Here is a 24,422-nt window from a genome sequence, read left to right as displayed (position 1 = left end):
TTTTGTTAATACAATGATCTTGAAAAAGTTAACAGAAATCTAGGAAGATGTATATAGGTCACAAGGACCCATAATATTGAAATTAGAACATAAAAATTAGAACATAAGAAAATCAAAAATGTTCTAAAACAGAATTGAACATGAACAATACCTACCTTGTCATCAAGTTGTTTGTACAACTTAGCAATTTCTTCTTCACACTTCCTTCTTTCAGAATCAGTAAAGTTCCCAGTAACTCCAATTGTGGCTGCTGGTTTATCATTGGTAATAGTAATATCCTTATCCACTGCAAAAGCTTCCAAGTTGGCTTTCTCTTTGTCAAACTGTTCATCAATAGGCACTGTCTCTCCTAAAATAAGACAACAGAATGGTTAATAAAACCCACCTGTCTAAAACTAATTTCAATTTTACTCAATTTCAGCAGCTCTTACCAACTTTATCTGCTCAGTCCCTGAGATATGAAAAGTTGGAATTACCTTTTCTTTTTTTTTTTTGCAGTACGCGGGCCTCTCACTGTTGTGGCCTCTCCCGCTGCGGAGCACAGGCTCCGGACGCGCAGGCTCAGCGGCCATGGCTCACGGGCCCAGCCGCTCCGCGGCATGTGGGATCTTCCCGGACCGGGGTACCAACCCGTGTCCCCTGCATCGGCAGGCGGACTCTCAACCACTGCGCCCCCAGGGAAGCCCTGGAATTACCTTTGACTCTCCCCCATCTTCGAAAGCCAGTCACCAAATCTTATCATTTTAATTGATTTCACCCTAAGCTAAGCATCTTGCCATCTTGAGACTTCTATGGCTAGCTAGTTGGCCTTTATGCCTCTATTTATTATTTCAGGTAAAATCAGAATTTAATGTAAAAGATTTTATTCATTTTTATCTGCTGATCCCTAATGCCTTTTAAACTTATAAAACAGGTCTAAATCTGGATTCAGCAAACTCAAAACAACAAATTCGTAAGTTATTACCATTACGCCATCGGTTGAGTTCATTTTCAAGCCACTGAATGGTGTTCCGCAGGGTCTTATTTTTTTCTTTTTCTCTTTCATACTTCTTTTTCCACTGTTCTGCAGTTAACTCTACATTGACACAAACTGTGTTCTTAATTGTTTTGGCCCTAAGAGAAGTAGTTGGGGAAAGGGGAGGGGGGAAGAATGTGACATTACTTTCAATTGGTATCTATATTTCTGTAATATATGCATGTGTGGCTGGTAATTTAACTTAACTATTCTTGTCCAGTTATCTTTGACTAAATCCTAAGAGCTATAATTAGTATGGTGCTTATTTACAATCCATTAATTTTGGGTCAGTCCCAACATCTGTAAATAGATTAAAAAACAACAACAACAAAACCTGATGAGTATAAAAAAACACGAGTCCATCATTTCTCCAATTCATTTATAAGGCTGAATTAAGAAAAGCAATTATCAATGATGGTCAGAGACAGAGTCATCATTATTGACTTTCCCAGGCTAGCCATCTCATATATGGTTATCTCACTACGTGAACAGGTCACATATGTCAACAGGCTTAACATAGGAGATTATGTGTCAGGTTTTGCTTTATTATCTGATTCAAATGTTTGTTTTCTTTAATGCTGAATTGAAGCTTCTCACATAAATTTGACTCAAGTTAACATTTGACTGTAATGTACTAAAACTTAAGTAGTAAAATTAGTACTTAATAGTACTAACTTTAGTACTAAAATTTAAGTACTAAAACTTAATTCAAACCCAAGCAGCCTACACGATGGACCTTGGTTATACTATCTGCCTCTCAATTAAAAAACTGTGTCTAGCACACTAACAATACACACTGATTTGAATATCTACCCGAAACTTTCCTAGATTTAATAAACAAAAGGCCTATCTACATTTAGACTGCATTTTCTTTTCTTTTTTTGATATCCCATTCAATTTTATTTAATTCAACAAGCATTTTCTACAGAGGGTATGTAAATGTAATACTTGGTTTTCAGGTGATTCTAGTCCAGAAGAGGAGACAAAAATATAAACCAGTAAGTTAAAATATGGGTGATAGTATCAATCACATAAAGACTTCTGTTGCACTTACAACAAGATAAGAAGCAATTGGGATTAACATATAGACACTATACATAAAATAAAAAACCAACAAGGACCTACTTTACAGCACAGGGAACTATACTCAATATTATGTAATAACCTATAAGGAAAAAGAATCTGAAAAAGAATATATATATAAAACTGAATCACTATGCTGTATGCCTGCTGTATACCTTACATGATATTATAAATCAACTATACTTCAATAAAAACATTTTTTAAAAAAGATAAGCAGCAATCGCAGCAGAGAAGGAGGCGGTATAGACTGCATTTTCTTAACAACAAACCTCTGACCAAACAGGAGTGTAGATTTTGTTTCAGATTCATTGTATGATGATGGAGAGCAGCAAATTACAATAGTGGTTCTACAGTTCCCACCTAATGAATCTTGAAGGATTCTTGTCATTTTACTATCTCGATATGGAACATATGTCTATGTACAAAAACAAACAAACAAGAAAAAAAAACAAAGAGGACCAATGGATTTCTATGTAATAAAATTGTTGTAGAAATGTTACTTTACAATAAACTACAAAATGATTTCAGTTGTTTTAAATGCTAGTTATTAAGATGGAAACTAGGATATACATACTAATACTATAAAATAAATCCCTAAAAGACAACTTATTCATACATACTGATTCAGTGAATCCCTCTCTCACTCACACATCCATGCACATGTAGGTATCTATCTGTAATTCTCCACTAACTAACGACAGGGAAATAGAAGACAAGTATACTCACACTACCCTCAGCCAAAGCAGAAATGACATTTCCAAGAGCAGAAAGGGACTTGTTGATGTTCTTAGCTTCATCCAGCACAGCACCTTCAGCTCCAGTTTTACTAACCTATACATAAGATTTAAAAAAAACGAAACAAAATTACGAGTTTAGGTGATTTTCTTTGATTTTCTAAAAAGCTCAGAGGTCATCAATAACTAGTAAAAAAGAAAAGGGAAAGTTTCATGATTTTATTTGCCAAGCATTTACTGTACGTTATCATTATTTATTGAGTATGACTCTTCTGAGACCTTGGTCAAGTAACTAGCTGCATGACAAAAATGGGATTAAGAAGATACCAAATTTTATTTTTAGGTGTGCTCCTGAAATTAACCAATTTACACGTACATTTGTAGTTTACTAATTTGTTACCCCCCCCTTTTCTTGGCTGCGGGATGCTCGCTGCTGCGCATGGGCTTTCTCTAGTTGCGGCGAGCGGGGGCTACTCTTGGTTGCGGTGTGCGGGCTTCTCATTGCGGTGGCTTCTCTTGTTGTGGAGCACGGGCTCTAGGCGCGCGGGCTTCAGTAGTTGTGGCTCACGGGCTCAGCAGTTGTGGCTCACGGGCTCAGCAGTTGTGGCTCACGGGCTATAGAGCGCAGGCTCAGTAGTTGTACCTCACAGGCTCTAGAGAGCAGGCTCAGTAGTTGTGGCGCACGGGCTTAGCTGCTCCACAGCCTGTGGATCTTCCCAGACCAGGGCTCGAACCCGTGTTCCCTGCATTGGCAGGCGGATTCTTAACCACTGTGCCACCAGGGAGGCCTGTTAACCCCCTTTAAAGAGAAACTTTAAAAAATTTACTGAAGCATAATGTTGATGTTGTAACTGTTAAAGAGAGAGACCAAATTTATATTATATAAGCAAACCTGCTTCTATTAGAAAAATATAAAATATATATTAAAGATAATAGAATAATATGTTAGCAATGATGGCTGAAAAAACAGCCTCTCAGTATTCACAAAATTAGAGACGGGCTTTGAAGTATGTGTATAAGACTTTGCGTAGAAGGGAACAGGTATGTCATTCTAATCAGAAGAAACAACAGATTAGCAGAACAGCAAAAAAGTTTCACTTATAGGTCAATATTAAAACATTTGAACTTATTTTGATTTTGACATAAACTAGAATCAGATTGTATACGACTGGAATAGTTAAATAATCGTCGGAAAGAAAGAAGTACAACAAAATCCGAAAGGACTAATGGATAGTTACCAGTTTTCAGAGAGAGCTCACTGCCAATATGAATAAAATAGATACTAAAAATTAGGAAAAGGATACCTAGTAAAATTCTTAGTGACATACACTCAACACATTCTCAATAAAAGTACACACCTTAAGTCAAGGATAACACTTATTGGTTGAACTGGACTGTGGCCCAAATGACAGTAAATTTGTAATGACAAAGCATTGGCATAAATGCTTGTAACTCTCAAAAATGCTACCAAATTCAATTTGATATACATTTTCAATATATAACAATAAATAATGCAAAAGCCCAAATCTGAGTTAAAGTTCGTAAAAATGCTTAGATATCTATCAGAATATAAAGATTTTACCTTTTCACTACCAGCCAAATCAACCAGATAAAGTTTTCCACTCAGCTTTTGTTCCGTTTGCGTGTTCTCTTGTTTTACATTAATAAGAAATATACTGTGACTCCTAGAGCTATGTTCATTCATATCTGCAAAGAAACCACACAAACAACTATCAACAAACACGGCTCTCCCTTACTAATAGTTTCTACAGCATTATTTCACCTAAGAAAAATCTTACAATTAATCAACTTGATAGATATTTTAAGGCAGTTTGTACATTAACTAGTGTTTATACATAGGCTACTTACTTGTAACCGCTACGTGTCTGTTGGATTTTCCTTCATCTATGGTGTCCATAACTTCATCTGGACTACATACGAAACGCTCTGTACACCCCTGTAAAACAAATGTTTAAAGTATGTCACTATCCTAAAAAAATGTTATTGTAGGGCTTTTCTAAATATTCTGTATTATACATACCTTTACATAGGGAACTCGGTTTTTATCTTCATGAACTGAAAGATTGGTCTTTGAAACTGAAAAAGAAAAATAAATAACATTAACAACATTTCCCTAAACTCTTAACACTGGCTGTGAAATAGTCAATCAACTGTTTCTCTCCCCAAGCAGCCTAATAATAATACATAAACTTCAAAAATATGTAGATATCACTATAAAAGCAAAAGCCTATAGAAACAGTAGGAGATTTATATAGAAACCAATGCAGCAATATAGAATTTTAGGTCCAGGCCAACGTCTGCCACCCACATTTTGGAGTGGTTCAATGGTTTGCCAAGGACAGTGTCTCTGACCGACAGCTGACAGATGATGAGCGCTCAAGACTCAGGCTCCCGGACTCTAGTCCAATGTGCTAATTACTACTTACAAAGCGCCCACAATATATGCTTTCAATAAGTCCAAAGGCATTCAATTAAAACTTTTTCCTATAATTTAAGTTAATTTCATATAGGCTACTCAGAAATGGTCTCACATTTACTACTAAAAAAAAGCAGTATGTGGTATATTGAAAAACGATCGAAGAGCAAGAATTTAACTTACCATCTAACAGGTCCCTTATCTTATCCAAATAAATTTCAAAATATGAAACCTAAAGGGCAGAGGGAATAAAGGAAAAGAAAAATCAACCATTTAAAATTACAAAGTAATTTATTCACCTATTCATTAAATATTTACTGGGGTCTGAGTTGCAGGTACCATCTAGACTACAGGGACAACTCAGCCACAGCTCTTATTCTAATGAGAAGCCCTAAATCCACCAAACCCCTTATGTAACTAAAGTACATTTTCCACTCTGTATCTTCTCCTAAAATTAGACAATTAGGTGTAATTAGTCAGAACTTTTGAGCTTTGTAGCCAAACTCCCTTATCTTACAGAGAAGGCAGCTAAGGCAAGAGAGGCTCAGCTTACTTGTTTACCATGGCAGATGAGGGATCTGAGTTTACTAATTCTAATAATCTTTCAGCTACACCTGCCTGTAAGATAATTTTTAAAATATTTAAGAATACTTTTTTAAAAGAAAAAGTACTGAACAGAATTATTCTAGGAATAAAATAAAATACAACCTTTCCCCAATGATTTTACCTTAATATGAAATTCCAAATTTTCATCCATGGAGTAAATATAATTAAAAATATCTTGCACTATTCTTGGAATAATTCCCATGCCTTCTGGATCATGAAGTTTACCCTAAACAGAAAACAAAACCAGTTCTTAAACAAACTGTAACATACAAATTAAAAATCAAAACTTTTAATCTATAATTTACAGTCAACAGAGGATAGGAATTCTAATTGTTGCAATTTTTTGTGAAACAAAATGTGGCTGTACAAAATACCTAAAAAACCTAATTCAACTGTTACATATTTTCGTAAGTTACACATAAATAATATATGCCAACCGTATGGGTTACCAACTGATCTTAGCCTTTTATTTAATTGTTAGATCAGATTATGCACATTTGTAAATGAACACATTCTAGGAAAATGTTTGTTAGTTGCTCGGCATATAAATCTGCATTGTTGCATCTACTTCAAGTCAAATTCATCCAAATGCTAGGAATGTGCTTGTTCTCTGACGTTATGGAAATGAGTAACATGAGTGACACTAAAATAAGCCAGTCATTTACTTTATATGGAATGCTCAGATAAATGATAAAAGCAGATACTCTGTAGCAGTGGCAGAAAATTACAGGCTGTGTTCTAGAAGCAAAGCTTGAGCAGGTTCACATTTATTATTAACAGCAGCTCTGATAATTTTGGAGACCTTCTTATGAGAGAAGAGCGGCAAGTATTTGGCTGGGGGTGGGGACACAGGACGGACACATGGACACGACCAAGGAGAGGAGGAAAAAATTAAGTGCTCTGAATAGAACTGAAAGTACACAAACATTAAAAATTTCCCATTATAAGGTGACAGAGAATTCTTACTTAATTCTAAAACATTCATAATTTTGTGGTTATGTGGATAAAACAAAGCTAGATATAATTTCAAATATACGGTTTCACCATTCAAACTCAGGAACTGATTAGACTGCAACAACGATGTTACTCATGTATAACGCGTATGAGACAAAGCAATAGATTAAATAAAGCTGTTTAAGCGTATGGTAAAACGATGTCACAGATAACGAATGAGTGCCCTGTGCACAGCAAACTACATCTAAGTACAGACTGTGAGATGTTACCTCCATTGTGTGTGTCTTCCCGGAGGAGGTTTGTCCATATGCAAATATGGTTCCATTGTACCCCTCAAGCACATCTATGAAAAAATCAGAGATTTTATACATTAGGGATTTTTTTACCCTTAAGCAAGGCATTAAAGGAAACAAGAATATATTAATAGTAATCCTCTTAGTGATGATTCACCTAAGGAATTCCTTTCTCTCCAGCCCAGATCACTTTCTGTTGTCAGGAAGAAGGAAATTTTAAATTCCACTGCTTATAATCATCTCTCCTGTCAATGTACATCTCAGACGTCATTACACCTGTATTCCAAAGCTTTATGTGACCGAAAAGAAAAACAGTGCTCTGGCAGCTTGCATACAGATATGAAATAGCTTTTAGAAGTAGGACTGATTGGTGGTTAACTGGTGGTTAAGCCTCACAAACCCACACAACATACCTCCTTATACCAAGTGTAACAAGCCCAGTCCTACTTCAAAACCGATTATCAGGGAGGTCCCGTGGAATTTTAAAAAAAAACAGCGAAAAACTTTTCTAGCCCTTTGTGTATCCTAAGGCCTACCATTAACATTTAAGCATCTTCCTTTACTAGGCTAAAGGGGGGGTTGGGAGGGATGTGAGTGAACAAGGTGACCTTTTAATTTCCAGTTTTCAGGGATTCAGTATGTTTGGTTTGGTTTGGTTTGGTTTTTGTTTTTGTTTGTTTTGGTAAAAAGAAAGGTACTATAAAATTACATTCTAGGACTTCCCTGGTGGCGCAGTGGTTAAGAGCCCCCCTGCCAATGCAGGGGACATGGGTTCCAGCCCTGGTCCAGGAAGATCCCACATGCCATGGAGCAACTAAGCCCGTGCACCACAACTACCGAGCCTACACTCTAGAGCCTGCGAGCCACAACTACTGAAGCCTGCACACCTAGAGCCCGTGCTCCACAACAAGAGAAGCCACCACAATGAGAAGCCCGCGCACCGCAATGAAGAGTAGCCCCCACTCGCCACAACTAGAGAAAGCCTGTGCGCAGCAACAAAGATCCAACGCAGCCAAAAATAAATAAATAAATTTATATATATATATATATTTACATTCTATTTTAGAGGAAGCCAAAGTAAAAAGAGAAACGTCAGTTGGAAATAGCAGTAAGCAAGTCAATTCTTGTCTTTTTTTTTAAATTATTTTAAAAAGGAAGAAGAAAAAAGAAAATAAATTTTTAAAGGTCCCAACGTTGGGCACAGCTAACTAGATAACAGATTTGCTACAGAAATATTTAATAAGGAAAAGAAGGTATTAGTACTTCTTACTTCCCTGGGAAGATTTTAGGAGATTTCAAACATTTGAAACTTTCATTCAAAATCTTTTCAGTTTTATGAAGGGAAGCAAAATAACTTCAAAAATCACATTTAAAACAGATAAGACTGGACTTCCCTGGTGGCACAGTGGTTAAGAATCCACCTGCCAATGCAGGGGACACAGGTTCGAGCCCTAGTCCGGGAAGATCCCACATGCCGTTGAGGAGCTAAGCCCGCAAGCCACAACTGCTGAGCCTGCGCTCTAGAGCCCATACTCCGCAACAAGAGAAGCCACTGCAACGAGAAGCCCGCGCACCACAACGAACAGTAGCCCCCGCAAGCCGCAACTAGAGAAAGCCTGCGCGCAACAATGAAGACCCAACGCAGCCAAAAATAAATAAAAATATGGTACATTTGTTACAATTACCAAAGCAATATAAAAAATTTAAAAAAGAATAAAATAGATAAGATTACAATATTTCTGTAATTCTGAAGAAGCAATCACCTGGGGGAAAAAAAAGCACCAGACCCTTTCCAATCCACTTCCTTTACATATAATTGTTCTCAGCCTGTTGGTATCATACCCTCTGCTTAAGATCTTTTAATCAATCACATAAAACCTAATTTTGTTAGATCTATACATGAAAGGTTCATTCATGATATGATCCAATTACCTAGCAACTACCACAATAAGTACTTAATAAACACTGGTAGGTGAATGAGTAAGTGACCTTCCCAAGATGTGTTAGGTGAAATACATCATATGAGGGCTCATAGGATAATCAATGTATGCTACATGTCTGTATTTGGGACTTCAAGCAAAACTTAAAAATTTTATATGATTACAGAGATTACGGAACAGTCAATGTTCAAGTATTTGCTGAGCACTACGACCTAGGCTCTCTGTTCTGGGAGCAGGGATGTAACAGTGACTAGGTGGTTTCTAGAGGCACCAGGCTATAATTAAAGTAATAACTGTTATCAGTTAGGAAAATAATAATCCCTTCTTGCCTACCTTCAAATCCATTCCTGACCTTTGCTTTCTATAGTGATTTAACTGCCAACACTTTATTATGAAAAAGTCTAAACATACAGAAAAACGGAATGAATTTTACAGTGAACACCCCTCTAACCACTACCAAGATTCTATCATTAACTTATCATTTTACTGTTTGCCTTAATCATCTTAATCTGTCTTATTTATTTAATGCATTTCAAAGTGAACTGCAGACTTCATTTCCACCTAAATACTCCACATGCATACACCATTGGCTAGAATTCAGTGTTCTGCAGTTTTATTCTTCAGAGATAAAATTTACATACAATGAAATGCACATATCTTAAAAGTACAGTTCTTTTAAACACACACACACACACACACAAATATAATACTCATCTCTTTGAAAATCCCAGAAAGCACACATCTGTAATCAGATAAAATTAGGCACCTTTGGAACTGGCTCTTTTTTGCCTATTCAGCTCCATCTCCCACTATCCTTCCCCTTACACTGCTGTTTTTGTTGGTAAAAATGGTTGAATCTGACAATTTAATACGGTTCAACGTCACAGTCATATCATAATGTATGTTCTTCCCTACAGAGGTGATACTTTTCTCATGTGGGCTGCCTGTTAGCCCACATGCATCTCTCTGTCTGGAGTAAATCCCTCACTCTCCCTCCCACTCTTGTGCATCCTTAAGACTAGCTTAGGCTTTACTTCTCTCCAATCCAATTCCACCCCCAAACGAATCTGGGAAAGAGTCCCAAGGTGTTCTTGGAGCACCTGCATTTAATCATAATACTGATCACTGTGTATTGCAACCATCAGTTTACTTGTCTGCCTTCCTCACTAGCCTGTAAAATCCTTGAGGCCAGGGCTGTGTTTAACCCCTAGCACAGTGCCTGGCACTTAGTAGGAACTCAAATGCTTGCTGAATGATTACTACTATTACTCACACAGCATCTTTCTAAAGCGTCCCTCCCCTTCTATAATATACTTTTGCCTTTCTTGTGAGAAACAGACAGAGGTGGAACTATGGACAAATATTACTTTCATACTTTGTAAACAAGAAAAACGTATTTAGCAAGTGAAGGAACAGCTTGTCACCTTCTAAAAGTCACTTAATCTCTCTGAACTTCAGCTTCCTCATCGGCAGAATGTCTGCTTAGGGGAAGGCTGTGAGAATTAGAAGTCATCATATAAAATTATTACTGCTGGGCTTCCCTGGTGGCGGTAAATGCCGCAGAGCAACTGAGCCCACGTGCCACAACTACGGAGCCTGCGCTCTAGAGCCTGTGAGCCACAACTACTGAAGCCTGCGTGCCTAGAGCCCGCGCTCCGCAACAAGAGAAGCCACCACAGCGAGAAGCCCGCGCACTGCAATGAAGAGTAGCCCCTGCTCGCCACAACTAGAGAAAGCCCGCGCACAGCAAAGAAGACCCAACACAGCCACAAATAAATAAATAAAATAAATAAATTTTTAAAATATATACATTACTGCTAACATTTGAAAGCATTATGTGCCAGGCTCTAATAATCTTTCATATATGAATGTACTTAATCCTTACAAAACCCTATGGAAGGTACTATTTTCAGTCCCATTTTATAGATGAGGAAACTGAGAAACTGTGGCCTACAGTTCCACAGCCAGTAAGATAGAGCTGGGATGCAAACCCAGACAGTCTTGGTTCCAAAGACAAGCTCTTAACTACTACATTATATTCTCAAGGAACAGAGGAACCAAAATAGATACATGGCAGGCTACACCTGGAAAAATTAAGGTGGATACAGTGGCACACAGTCCAGGTCAGGAAGCTATGGTGGGAAACTGGGGACTCCCTGGAGGCCTGGTAAGATGCCTGGCATATAGCAAATATTGAATAAATGACAATTACTTTATACCAGGGAAACCAACTTGTAGACATCACTCGGGTTCAGAGTTCAAGAGAATACAAGTGGATAAAGCATGCTCAAAAGAAAACAAAAAAAATCTATCTGACGAATCTACAAAAAGGAAAAGGTAACAGCCCTATACGTAAGTTATATACTTGTACAGATATTTATGAAACGATGCAACCTCGGTGGGCTGTCCGGAGCCCAGAGCACACAAGCTGCTCTCACCTCAGTCCCGGCAGCTTGCTCATCGAATCCACGTCTCAGAAGAAATACCAGCCCACCCATCGTTTTGCCAGTCCTTGCCAGCAGTTTCTTACCATGGCCTTCCACTTGACCTGTGTGCCAGTGAATAGCCCAAGTCCAGCGTGCCATGCATTTAACTGCTTTCCTGCCCTGACACCTCACCTAGCCCCCACCCCCATCACTCTCCTTAAAGCTACGTGTTTACTGGCAACTCCGCCACGTTTGTGTCTTGTCCAGGGCAAGTCAGTACTTTTTCATGAATCATCTTTTAAAATCCTCACAGTACCCTTATTTTGCAGCAGAGGAAATGGAGACTTAGAAAGGCTGGGGAACTTGCTACAAGTCACAAGCTAGAAAGTGGCAGAGCCTAGACTTCAACCTAGGTTTGTCTGATTCCAAAGTCTATGCTCTTAACCATATTGCAAAGAAGGGAACTGCTATCCAGAACTCGGTTCCCAACAGTAAAGCAGGAATCTGCTGGTAAAAGGTAAAAAGTAAAAAGTATCAAAATGTTGAGAAAAGGAGAGAGATTTCAAAAAAAGAATGATGTCATCTCAGAGTTGTAAATAGTAATGAAACAGTATAAAAGGTAGTAGAAACAAGTACACTAGATGTCAGGACCACAGACTGCAGAGTTCTGAGAAAGGCAGGTATGAGCCTATTGTTAAGACGCTTCATAACTGAAGATGTACAAGAGATAAAAATCACTAGAACAGTATGAGAAAGGAAAAAGCCCAGGATAAGTGAGTCTTATAAAAACAAAACAAAATAAAAAGGCCCTAAAGAGAGCTTTTAAAATATTCAGAAGGGGCTTCCCTGGTGGCGCAGTGATTGAGAGTCCGCCTGCCGACGCAGGGGACATGGGTTCGTGCCCCGGTCCGGGAAGATCCCACATGCCCCGGAGCGGCTGGGTCCGTGAGCCATGGCCGCTGAGCCTGCGCGTCCAGAGCCTGTGCTCCGCAACGGGAGAGGCCACAACAGTGAGAGGCCCACGTACCGCCAAAAAAAAAAAAAAAATATTCAGAAGTGAGTAGACCTGCACTGCCTAGAAAAGGTGACTATGTCAACAAACGATGTATTACCGTCTTCTACAACACCATCTGCAAAATGAACAACAGAAAAAACACTGCTGAGGGCAGCTTCGGGTCTGAGGTGGGTAGGATGGCCAAAGAATGGCTTTAAATGAGCCCAAGTTTCTAGTTGTAAGAGGATTACATCCCATGGATAAAAATTTCACAAAAGCCACAGGGAATGGAGGTAAAAGATGACTAACTTGTAAATGCTACACTCGTTTTCTAAAAGCAAAAAGTCAATCGATTCTGGGAACCTCAGACAAATGTACCAAAATTTCACTGAGGAAAAGCTATGGCTGAACTAATCTCATTTCCTGTTTGGGTCACTCAACTAGTACTTTGGGGGAACACCAGAGTCATGCACCATGATTTCACAAAAGGATGCAAGCTTTTCATCATATTCTTGTGGATACGTTGGTAAGCTAAGAACTAGACAACTGTACAGGTAAGAGAATCTGAAGTTGGTTAAATACCAAGTATGATTTAATAACTGCCAACAAACCTGTTCCATTTTTAGAAGATTAGGCTAAGAACCATGGCCCATTAAGTGCTTTATAAATGATTCATAGTAATACTTTCCAAACTCCACTGTGCGTAAATAAAGACCTTAAAAAAAAGCCTTCAATATCCTTGTCACCATAACAGACATTAAAACATGCTGATAGCCAACTCAGATCCCTTGTAAGACAACTGTAAAAACAAAACTCTGAACAGGATTATGAGCTAAAATGAACAAAATGGAGTCTGCACTTTAAAGGCCTGTGCAGACGCCAGATGAAAAATATGCGATGCTGGCTCCATGCCTGATGGAAGACACTCCAACATTTAAGTGTGGGTTGGGGTCTAACGTTGGCTGCAGCGGATGTGAAAAAGATTCATACATTTAAACTGCCCATGAATTCATGAATCAACAACTTCATGTTATTAAAAAAGCGATCTTTTGCTATACTGACGACAAAAGTAAGTCAAAATCAAAGAATGCAGCATAACTGCGTTCCATGACAGATCCATCTGGAAAACTATTTGATGCTTACAACAAAAGATGACACTGCCTGTTCCTCTTTCTTGCAGTCGTTTACAGAATCACCCATTAATTCTCCCTCCAGTTCACTGTCTCTCACCAATTCCATACCTGTTGTAATTCTTGGTGGTTTCATGTCCACGTAGTGGGTAATCCCACAACTAGACGTCCATGTACTAGATGATACTCTGGCCTCTAGGTCCTTGAACCTAATTTTCTCCATGATCTTATCCTTTTCTCCTTCCAATGCCAAGTCCATGGTCACACTCTAGACCTTTCATTACTAACTGCACTGCCTTCCTAACACCAAGTATCCACTTCCTTTTACTCCTTCTATTACCCTGATTCCAAAAAACCTTTGACTCCACTGAGACTATAACACACTAACCTTACCACCTTTTTTCACTGTCCCTTAAATCCTGCCTCCCCCACCCAGGCAGCTTGGATTCCACGGTTCACCATTAGCAGCACTCTCGACTACATCGCTTGCCCTTCCCTCCCTCTTTTGTACTTGCCTGGCAAAATACAACTGGGTAAATTCAGCTCTCTGGCAGCTAACCACAAGTGGGCTCTTAACGTTGCCTGGCAATGCTGCCACACCTCCCTAATCCATTCACTTCCACACTGCTAGAAGACTCTGTACCTTTTCCTAGAACCTCCTCTCCCATCCTCACTCTCTGTGATGACTTCGCTCCCTACATCAGAGACAAACTGGAATTAATATGAAAAGAACATGTACATTTTCCCGCCATCACACGAATGGACCTACTTCTATCCATAAACTCTACGTTTCCTCCTGTTACTAGACGAAATGTCTGTGCTCCTACTTAATCCTAACCTTCCACTTGATACTGGATCCCAACCCCTCTACGCTGGTGAACACTATAGGCAGACAGATGTTGCCTCTATCTCGTAAGTACTCTTTAACAATTAGACCTGTCAAAAAGTGCTATAAAGCATTTCACGAAGTAATGGCTATTTAATCATAAGATCCCTTTGATGTAAGATATTTCTGCAGTAACTGGAAGTAAGTCCAGATAATCACTTAACACCCTCTCAGCTCTAAGGTTCTATGGTTTTAGAAAACATAAACCTGAAAAATACCTTAGTATAGGTTAATAGTATTAACTGGAATGTACACACACTATAATTCTCATAACACCCTTTAAAAGGTACTGTATATAAATTAGTTCATGGAATATGAGCAATAGATTTACTAACTATATTTGACCTTTTCATTATTTAAACAACCGCTGCAATTAACTAAAGGGAAAGGGAACGTAAAATGAAAAAGAGAACGTTGGGTAAACAGGAGAGATCACAAACAAAATTTGACTTATTGCTGGAACAACTCAGCAGGTTAAATGTATTTACCTTTAACAATCTTCTTTGCACAGTCATTATACACTTGCTCTTGAGATGTGTTTGACTGGAACACCCGGTCAAATGCATAAGGCTTGGACTGAAAAACAGAAACAAGGGTTTCAACTACACAGATTAAAGGTGAACAGACATTTCTAAGCTCCTTTAAAGATGTCATCATATATTTAACCTTCAAAATAGGATACCTACTATGCCTCACTTCATGTCACAGAATCTTTGCAGAAAGGACCTTAGGGCCCAAGAACAAATCCACTAGAATAAACTCCACAGAAACAAGCATGTCTGTTTTAGTCTTTGTTGTATTTCCAGAACCTAGCACAGAAATTAGCACTACTGTGGTGGGCAATCATATTGCTGAGTGAATTTTTATTTAATGCATATCTTTTCTGGCAGATATTGAGACCCTATTTTCAATACTAACATCATCTTGCAGATAAGGAATTAGAATCGTGAAAGGTCCAAAAGTTGTAAATGACAAAATTAAAATTCAAACCCAAATCTCCTGTCTTTCAGTTCAGGGCTCCTTCCACTACTCCATTCAGCTTTCAGTTTACTGCAACAGCATTTCAACCGTTCATCCACTTAATAAGTATTTATGGAGTGCCGATTATGCCGGACACCATGCTAGAATGATGACCAAGACAGATTCATTCTCTGCTTTAGTGGAACCTAAGTAACAGTGAGGCAGACATCAGACAAATGGTCAAGTGACTAGAATTCCGACGGGCACAACGGAGTGCTAATGAAAGTGCTATGAGAGCACTTAGAGGAGAACCTGAGACTGGGGAAGGCAGAAGAATGCCAGAGACACACTCTGGAAAAGGGATGTTAAAGAACTCAAGAGTAAGTAGCACCCAGCTCACTGTCATTCTCTTCAATGTTACTCATGAGGGAGGGTGAGCATGGGGAAGTACTCCAGGCATTGGGAACAGGAGAGGCTGAAGGGAACTTGTAGCATTCAAGAAACCAAAGGATGTTGTAAGTTTGAAGTGCAAGGATACAAAAATCAAATGCAAATGTCAACACGGTGAAAAAGGCAAGTAACATCTTAGTGTTATTTTGAAAACAGTTTTGATTTTGTGGGCCCCTTAAAGGATCTTGGGGACACATTTAGAGAACTGCTGATGTAGCCTGAGAAGGAGCCAGAGACATGAAATGAATAAAATCAAGAGTATGATGTCCATGCAAGTCAAGGAAGAATTTTCAAGGAGGAAGTGATTGTGTCAAATTCAGCTGTGAGGACAAAGCAAAACTGAAAAGTATCCAACCACCACAAAGATCAGATTGGAAAAGGATGAAAAAAGAATAGGAGGTAACTGAACAGAAATCTGGCTGTGACTCAAAGAAAGCTGTCTTTTAAGATAGGCAAGACCTGAGCAAGTCTAAATGCTGGCAGGAACAATCTAGCAATCTGAGAGAGAAAGTGAGCATCTAAAGATGAGAGAGGGAGCAAGGGGATTCCGGTATTGAAAGTAAGTGTGCGGCGGCGCTCTAGTCTCTTCTAAAGTAAAGGACGGGAGCTGGGCCCCAAATAAACAATCGCGACCCCGGAAACAACCCTTAACGGTATCGAATGCTTCCTAGGTCTCAGCTGAAAAGGACCATACTGTTTAGAAACTCTACCCCACAACTCCCCTCCCTAAAGCCTGGAACAACAGTAAAGATGCCGCAAACAGCCCCTAAAGACCTGTCCAAAGCCATTCGCAATTCCCGTCCCCTTCTGGCCTCCCACCAGACAAGCTGGAAGCTAACCACCTGCTAGCGGAGTCTCCTTGCAAGTAGGGTCACATGACCCAGCTCTAGATACCACGAAGTGATGGTCTGCTGGGAGGTTTCAGAGAAGGGTTTTGTTTTCCTGATAAAAAGGACCGCCTCAGCTGAAGCTACCCTTTCTCCTTTCTGGAATGAAGGTCTGGAACTGGAACATCCATCTTGCAAACACGACAAATATGACAAGGGAAAGTCAATAACTTAGGATGACAGAGGGTAACAGAGTCAGCAAGTAGAACTAAAGGCCCATCTCCAGACTTCCTATGTGAGAAAAATAACCTCTTATTTATTTAAACCACTATTAGTTTGTTTTCCCTCTGCAGCTGAAAGCATTCCTGAAGGATATACTCAGATGACCTCACTTCGCCATCAATTACATGTAGGCATCTCAATGGCTGATTATTCTTTGGCTACGACATACATAAAAGTGTCCTTTTGCTAAGATTCTGAGACATTAACTAATCTACAGGTGTGGCTAATAAAAGATAATCTATTGTTTCACTGATTGTACAAGATGTATTCATGATAAACAATTGTGAAAACAAACACAAGTACAGTCAAAATAACAGAAATAAACCATACTAATATTTTTCTATCAAAAAGAAAGTAATTTTCCCTATTCATTTATCCAGCAAACATTTATTTAGCACCTTATAAGGTATCAGATATTGTAAATGAGTAACAATTTTAGAAATGATACTAATTAGTACAGAGAATAAGGTTCAAAGAATAATAGAGGATAAGGTTGGATAGATTCTTGAATACTAAGTTAAACAGCTATATACTAGGATCGAATATAAGTGATCAAGTAATGTTAACTAAATCGAAATGGAGACCGCTTCTAGGGTTAAAGAACTCATGATTATTATTATTATTTTTTTGGCAGTACGCGGGCCTCTCACTGTTGTGGCCTCTCCCGTTGCGGAGCACAGGCTCCAGACATGCAGGCTCAGCGGCCACGGCTCACGGGCCCAGCCGCTCCGCGGCATGTGGGATCTTCCCGGACCGGGGCACAAACCCGTGTCCCCTGCATTGGCAGGCGGACTCCCAACCACTGCGCCACCAGGGAAGCACTCATGATTAAGTTTACTTGCAAGAAACAAGTTAACAAAAAACAGGTAATAGTGTGACAACTGCATCTCTCCAAAATAATGCAAATAATATTTTTTTTTGGGGGGGGAGATTTTGTTTGTTTGTTTAATTTTTGGCTGTGTTGGGTCTTCGTTGCTGCGCGTGGACTTTCTCTAGTTGTGGCGAGCGGGGGCTACTCTTTGTTGCAGTGCACGGGCTTCTCATTGTGTGGCTTCTCTTGTTGCGGAGCACGGGCTCTAGGTGCACCGGCTTCAATAGCTGTGGCACGTGGGCTCTAGAGTGCAGGCTCAGTACTTGTAGCTGATGCACATGCTTATTAGCTGCTCCACGGCATGTGGGATCTTCCCGGACCAGGGCTCGAACCCGTGTCCCCTGCATTGGCGGGCGGATTCTTAACCACTGTGCCACTAGGGAAGCCCTTACCTTAGATTTCTTAAGTGAAGTGGTTCCTATTTGAATCTGCACGGACCAGGCTGAACACCAAATTTGGTTACAAAGGACACCCTCTGGCAGAAATATGTCTTTCTCTGGAATTCTGAATAGTGATTTTCAGATAACATAGGATTACATCATATTAGATTTTCCTTAGTTAGATTCCTTAGATAGATTATGGGTGAACATTCCACAATTGTAAAGGTATATTATGATGGCTTCTTCTCTTTTAATTTTCGTATTTAAGGTAATCAGGATCAAACACCAAATCATCATACATTTGAAAGGGGAAATCGTGTTGTGCTAGAGGTAAGGAACTGGGTCTAACTTCAATGAACTACAACAGGCTGTTTTGGGTTCTGTCCTCTACAGTATACCACATAAGGAATGATGATTAGTAAAGATGCTTAACGATGCAAATATGCACGTTCCACTTTCACGATGCATAAATAAATGTGGGAATAACTTTTTCTATTGATTTTTTTATTTGGTGTTTTCAGCAGGCTCCTTTTAACTATATAACTAGGTGTTGCCCTGGTCCCCCAGTTTTTGTGGATAACAAGTTTGCATATCTAAAGCAAATAGTTCTATCTGTATCATTCAAAGTTGTTCAAAAAATAATGCATTTATTTCATTCAATATGTGATATTTATAGCACTTCACTGAGCACTTAATTACAAAAAACAGAATCTGTACAAAGGCTGTAAAGCACAGAGAAACACTACAAGATTACATTGCCATGGGGTCACATTACATTAAAATCACTGATTACATGAGTAACAGGAAAAAAGTTTGGACAAAATATTGGAAACTGAATTTATAGGAAAATCAGAATCCTAAAAAATTATCTTCTGCGTGAGCACTGATTACATGTACAATTCAGTTAACACTGTAAACTAAAATACTTATTTTTTTAATTTTGATTTAACCAGAAAGCTGTGTACAAAATGTTGTAAAATTGTTTAAGATAATTTAATTTTAAATGAAGCACTGCAGCAATTCCTTCTTAAACTATTTACTTTGAATCAGGGTCAGGATCCAGTAAAATGAACAAAACAAACCATGGGATGACTTTTACCTGGAGATTTTCTGATTCCACTCCTCCTAGCTGCCCTTATAAATTCCCAGACAACTTTTTCAAAAGATAAAATAAAGCACTTTAAAAAATTGGGGGGGAGGGGGAAAGACCTCAGAGTAATTAATGACTTACTATATGCAAAACACTGGTTTCAGAAAATAATGAATTAAACATGTTGCCTTACACTTTTAAAGCTGTATCACACTCAGTTTAATGTATTTTTGCTTATACTTAAACAAAAACAAACGACTAAAATGCTTATCAGTTTATCTAAAGGCCAACTGTACATTACTGATTCACAACTCAAATCACTCACCCATGATTTCTAATATTATCACTTAAATTTATTTAAATGCTAAGGAAACCTAAGTAAAGAAATTCAAAGGAAACAACCTAAAATAAACGTTATGCTTCCTGTGGTAATTGTTTATATTCTTTTAACTCTTTCCTCCTATCTTATGTCACATTTGGCCTGCGTTAGAAGGTTGCCTTCTAACCTAATCATAAAACATTTTGTGAATCCTAAATTCTATCATTCCAAAACATAAATCTTGATAATACTTACAGATTTGTGTAAATATGCATACAAAAAAATATCTGAAGTACTAAGACATTCTTACTACCAATCTGAAAGGAAAACAGCTTTGATGTTCAATCACTGTTGAGAGGCTGAATAACCATAAAAACTCTGTGAGAAACTAGCAGCCTACTAGTGTTTGCCAACTAACAACCCAGGCCTTGCAAGCCTCCTCTGATTCCACACACGCACAATGTATCACCCTAAACGAAAAGGATGACTACTTTCGTGCTTAACTTCTTGGCCTCACCACGATGTCATTTATAGCCTGAGTTTTTCTGTGCACTTGTTAACAAAGAACCAGCCTGACAGTCCTCACACAGTAGTAGCTGGCACTTGTTAGGAACCTAACGACTTGTTTGCCAAAACCCTCCTGAGCTACGTGGAGCTATGACATTCATATTCTAGAGCTGAACTTTGGAAACGTTCACATAAAAACTCTAAAGAACTTGAGTTCTGTCTTACATGTCAATGCTTTTCATCTTCAACGTTCCATCTCCCGTGATCCCTTTGTCTGGTTTCCAAATTAACTATCCAAACATATGCCAAATGTGGAATACCACTAGAGAAAAAGTCAACGTTAACACTGGGTAGCATGACAGCCATGTAGAAGCAAGTTCTGTCAAACGGCATCACCAAGAAAGATGACTTTCATTTCCAGTCACAGTTCACCGTTCTGTGGGCAGTATCTTGCCACCCATTTTAATCTCCTTGAGCTGGGGATGTTATTTTCAGAGACCTTTCAATACCAGAGATCAGACCTCAAAAAAAAACAAAAACGAAAAAAGACAGACACCAACCCCACCTTACTTTCTGGTTATCAGAAGTTGACAATGATCCGCCAAGCCTAGTCATCTCATGGTTTATACTACGAAGGACAGTATCTCACCATCCTCGGCATATTATCAAGTTCTTCAAGGTAGCTCCTCACCGTAGACGTAGGAAGCTGACACTAACAAGAAACCTACTTTACTGGTCCAATTTTACCTTTTTCTCCAATTTTACCTTTTTCTCAAAAAAACCTAGTTTACTGGCCCAATTTTACCTTTTTCTCAAAAAACTGGTCCAATTTTACCTTTTTCTCTTTTCCCTTTTTCTGTTATAATATTTTAATATACACACAAAAGAGTTCACACTCTTTCCCATACCGTTACCCCGTAAAACCCAATGAGAGTGAGACTCATTTATAACCCAGAGCGAATCGGCCAGATCCGATGCAAGACGAAACGAAGTCGAGCGCTCCGAGTTCAAAAGACACCTACTTCTTTTCGCAGCCCTCCCCGTTCGCCGTGTGTAACTGTAAACCCGAAGGCGGGCTGGGCGACCACCGAGGGCACGGGTCCAACTGCGCTAGGTGCAGTTTCCCTTTCCCCGTAGGGGAGACGATGCAGTCTAACGCATACGGCTTTCCCCGAGACCATGCATCGTGACTATTTAAGGTACGGAGGGCAGGTCTCAGAGCTCAACGCGCACGAATGGGAAGTCGTGGGGAGGCGGCGGCGCGACCCCCCGACAGCACCTGCACCAGGACCCGCAAGCGCACGCAAGCCGGCCCCGGTGCCCGCAACCCGCGCCCGCCCCGCCCCGCCCCTGCCGCGCGCGCCCCAGGTGCGGGAGGGCCGCGGACCCAGGGCGGGTGCTTCCCGTCGCCGGCGCCGCAGACCAGGGCGGGGCGACCCAGGAGTACCCGAGGAGGCGCCGCGCCCCTCCCCGGGCCATCGGGGCCCCCAAAGCTCGCTCCCCGCTTCCCTGAACTCCAGGAGCGGCCGGGCCCGAAAGAGGGGGCTGGGGGCACTCACCGCGATCATGATCGTGTCTTCTCCCTGAAACTTGGCGATGTACTTATCGCCGCGGTTCACCTCGGACTCGTTCAGCGGTCTGAAGCGACACATCACTTTGATGTTGCACTCGGCCGGGTCCGCCATCTTCCTGGCTGCCGGGGCCGGAGGCCGGGAGCCACTCCCCACCGCTCAGTCTTGGAGAAAACGGGCCGAGCCAAGGGGCTGGAGTCGCGAAGGCCGAGGGCCCGCGGTCCGCGGCGTCGCGCTTCCCCGGCGGAGCGGCCGGGACCGGGGCTGCAGCGCCCGCGCCGGCACCGTGGCCCGCAGGCTCACTTCCGACCCATCATGGCAGCCATGGCGGCGGCGCCGGGCGGCGGCGGCTCCTCAGCTTCTCCTTCGCCGGCGGGGCAGGGTGCGGGGCTGGAGGATCCCGGAGACCGGGAACACGACCTCCTCTTTCTTCCTCGGAGAGAGCAGGCCGCGCTCAGCGTCGGCCCGCCCTGGTGTCCCCTCGCCGGTTCGCCCGCTACCACCTACTCATTCCAGACTCCCCGGACGGGCGACGGGCGGTGGGAGGGGCGGCGCGGGGCGGGAGGAGCATTGCGCACGCGCGGCGGGCCCGGCGCCCCGGCGACCAATCCGCGCCCGCGCCGCCGCTCCGCGCCGGGGTCGCAGGGCCAAGTTTCCCGACGAGCACGCGCAGAGGGACCTGTGGATCCCGCCGGAGGGTTCGCCGGAGTTGGCTGAAGCGCTAGCTTTATTTCCTTTAGAGTACAAGGGACTCGTTAAGACTGCTTGATGTTGTGGTTTAAGTAAAACACTATATTCCTCTTGGGAAGTGTTTGCTTTCTATTTGGTCTGGAGATACATTGATTCCTAGCCCACCTTTTTAGAGCGCTTTGCCAGAAAAAGGAAAATTTGAATGAAGGGCGGTACCTGGCTTCTGATTCAAGCGGTCGCTCATTCCCGAGAAGTGGGTTGGGAAGACAGGACTTAGCAAGAAAAAGGACATTTCGTCTGAGTAATACAAGGTGCGAAGAAATGTGGAACAGAAGGCCCTCGGGGAACTGGGGGTCCCAGTGACCCCGTCATAATCGTTATGGAACTCGTCAGTCTCGGTACCTGGAGTGTAAAGACGGAAGAACTGCAAAGACAACTAGAAACCCTTCTCCTGGTCCCCAGGATTTGTCTGTGAAGTGGTGGAGTGTACTGTGAAAGCCTCCGATGCTCTCTGTCCTCGCCCGATCGTCCCAATACCCCCAGAAATGAATCTAGAGTCCACAGATGCAGGTTTATTGATCCACGGTAATGGGGGAGAGTTCGCATCTAAGGAGCCCTGGGGCACAGAAAAAGATGGAGTTGTTACAGGACTTTCGGGGAAGTGTGGAGTTTAGGTAAAATTTAAATGAAGTTGTGTTTTGATCGGTCCCAACAACGCAGAGCTGTGAGTGGCATCATGTCTGGACTACAAGTGGACCCAAAATCTTGTTTCCTTGGAACTACAAGGTTAAGATAGATGTGGAACGTTGTCTCCAGAAACCCCTTACCCACAGCTCTGCACCTGGCTTAGAAATCATTCAGGGCTGCCTCTCTGTGCCTGAGACTCTGCGGCAAGAGTGGGATGTTTTCTTCTTACTGATGTACTTTCAAGGGGCAATTTCTGATAGTCTGTGATTTTAGAGAACAATGTTTTCAGTAAGAAAACAACAGTCACTCAAGGAGATTGACGTGGCAGGTGGGTCACCAGTTTTCATCCTTCATAGCAGGGTCTCATAAAGCTTCTGTTCTCAGCCCTCTGCTCTGTTCTCTCCGAACTCCCTTCTTCAACAGTTATTGGAATCTCTTATCTACAGCCCTGACCTTTTCACCTGTGTGACATTCCCATCTCCCCAGCTGCTTCTAGGCCACCTTTTTAGAATGCTGTACCTTAACCTCCAATTTAGCATTCCAGAGATGAAATTAATTATCCTCTGCTCCCTGGAAATACTGAGTGCAACTACTCAGCTCTCCATTTTTGATGACCAGCATCAGCGTTCTTCCATACTCCCAGGCTTAAAAAGTCCCAAGCACCTGTCATTCCAATGTTTCCCTCATCCCCTATACGTGCAGAAGAGAAACATGGGAATCTGTGTATCTGAAGTTCCTCAACTTCCATTCCACCAGTCCCGACTGTTCCCCAACTCAGAAGAGCTGAGGAATAATTGTTCTAGAGCAGTGATTTTCAGATTCTGCTCCATGGAGTAGAGGATCCAAAGAAGTGACTCAGGAGGTGTCACGGGTCTGGTGAGGGAATGGAGGTGGATGGAAAGGCTAAGCCATGAAGCTCTGGGAACCTCTGCTGTTCAAGGTCCTTTTGTTGCCTTTCGACTCTCACCTTTCCCCTCTTCCTGCACGACAGATTCTGGAAGCTCAGGCTTTATGAAAACAAAATCCAGAAAGGGAAGTGTCTGCAAGAGTCTTCTGCTTTCGTGTCTGACATACACACTTCTCCTGTGCGAGGGAGCACAGAGTGCCTGACTGCAGAGAACCAGGAAGGAGAAGAAGGCTATGTGAGAAACAAAATCTTTCTTTTTCTTTTTTCTTTCTTTCTTTCTTTTTTTTTTGGCTGCACCGTGTGGCTTGCGGGAACTTAGTTCCCTGACCAGGTATTGAACCCGGGCCCTGGCAGTGAAAGCGCCGAATCCTAATCACTGGACC

At 41.2% G+C, this 24,422-nt stretch overlaps 1 protein-coding gene across 2 annotated transcripts in view; it reads right to left on the bottom strand.

Annotated features, from left to right (window-relative positions):
• Nucleotides 1-22,277, bottom strand: part of KIF5B (kinesin family member 5B) — a 44,735-nt gene extending 22,458 nt beyond the window's left edge. For both annotated transcript variants that reach the window (XM_082848873.1, XM_082848872.1), the window contains exons 1-12: nucleotides 21,744-22,277; nucleotides 14,987-15,074; nucleotides 7,099-7,172; nucleotides 5,997-6,101; nucleotides 5,453-5,501; nucleotides 4,874-4,929; nucleotides 4,702-4,789; nucleotides 4,415-4,539; nucleotides 2,825-2,929; nucleotides 2,368-2,513; nucleotides 965-1,113; nucleotides 156-349 (exon numbers count right to left, since the gene is read on the bottom strand). In XM_082848873.1, the coding sequence (XP_082704999.1) occupies nucleotides 156-349; nucleotides 965-1,113; nucleotides 2,368-2,513; nucleotides 2,825-2,929; nucleotides 4,415-4,539; nucleotides 4,702-4,789; nucleotides 4,874-4,929; nucleotides 5,453-5,501; nucleotides 5,997-6,101; nucleotides 7,099-7,172; nucleotides 14,987-15,074; nucleotides 21,744-21,869 (1,305 nt within the window). In that variant the 5' untranslated portion in view covers nucleotides 21,870-22,277. The remainder of the gene's footprint in view (nucleotides 1-155; nucleotides 350-964; nucleotides 1,114-2,367; nucleotides 2,514-2,824; nucleotides 2,930-4,414; nucleotides 4,540-4,701; nucleotides 4,790-4,873; nucleotides 4,930-5,452; nucleotides 5,502-5,996; nucleotides 6,102-7,098; nucleotides 7,173-14,986; nucleotides 15,075-21,743) is intronic.
• Between the last annotated feature and the right edge of the window lie 2,145 nt (nucleotides 22,278-24,422).

The sequence above is a fragment of the Leucopleurus acutus genome, assembly GCF_964270905.1.
Source record: "Leucopleurus acutus genome assembly, chromosome: 1".
NCBI lineage: Eukaryota > Metazoa > Chordata > Mammalia > Artiodactyla > Delphinidae > Leucopleurus > Leucopleurus acutus.
The sequence above is the reverse complement of the archived record's forward strand: the minus strand, read 5'-3'. Positions and strand labels throughout refer to the sequence as shown.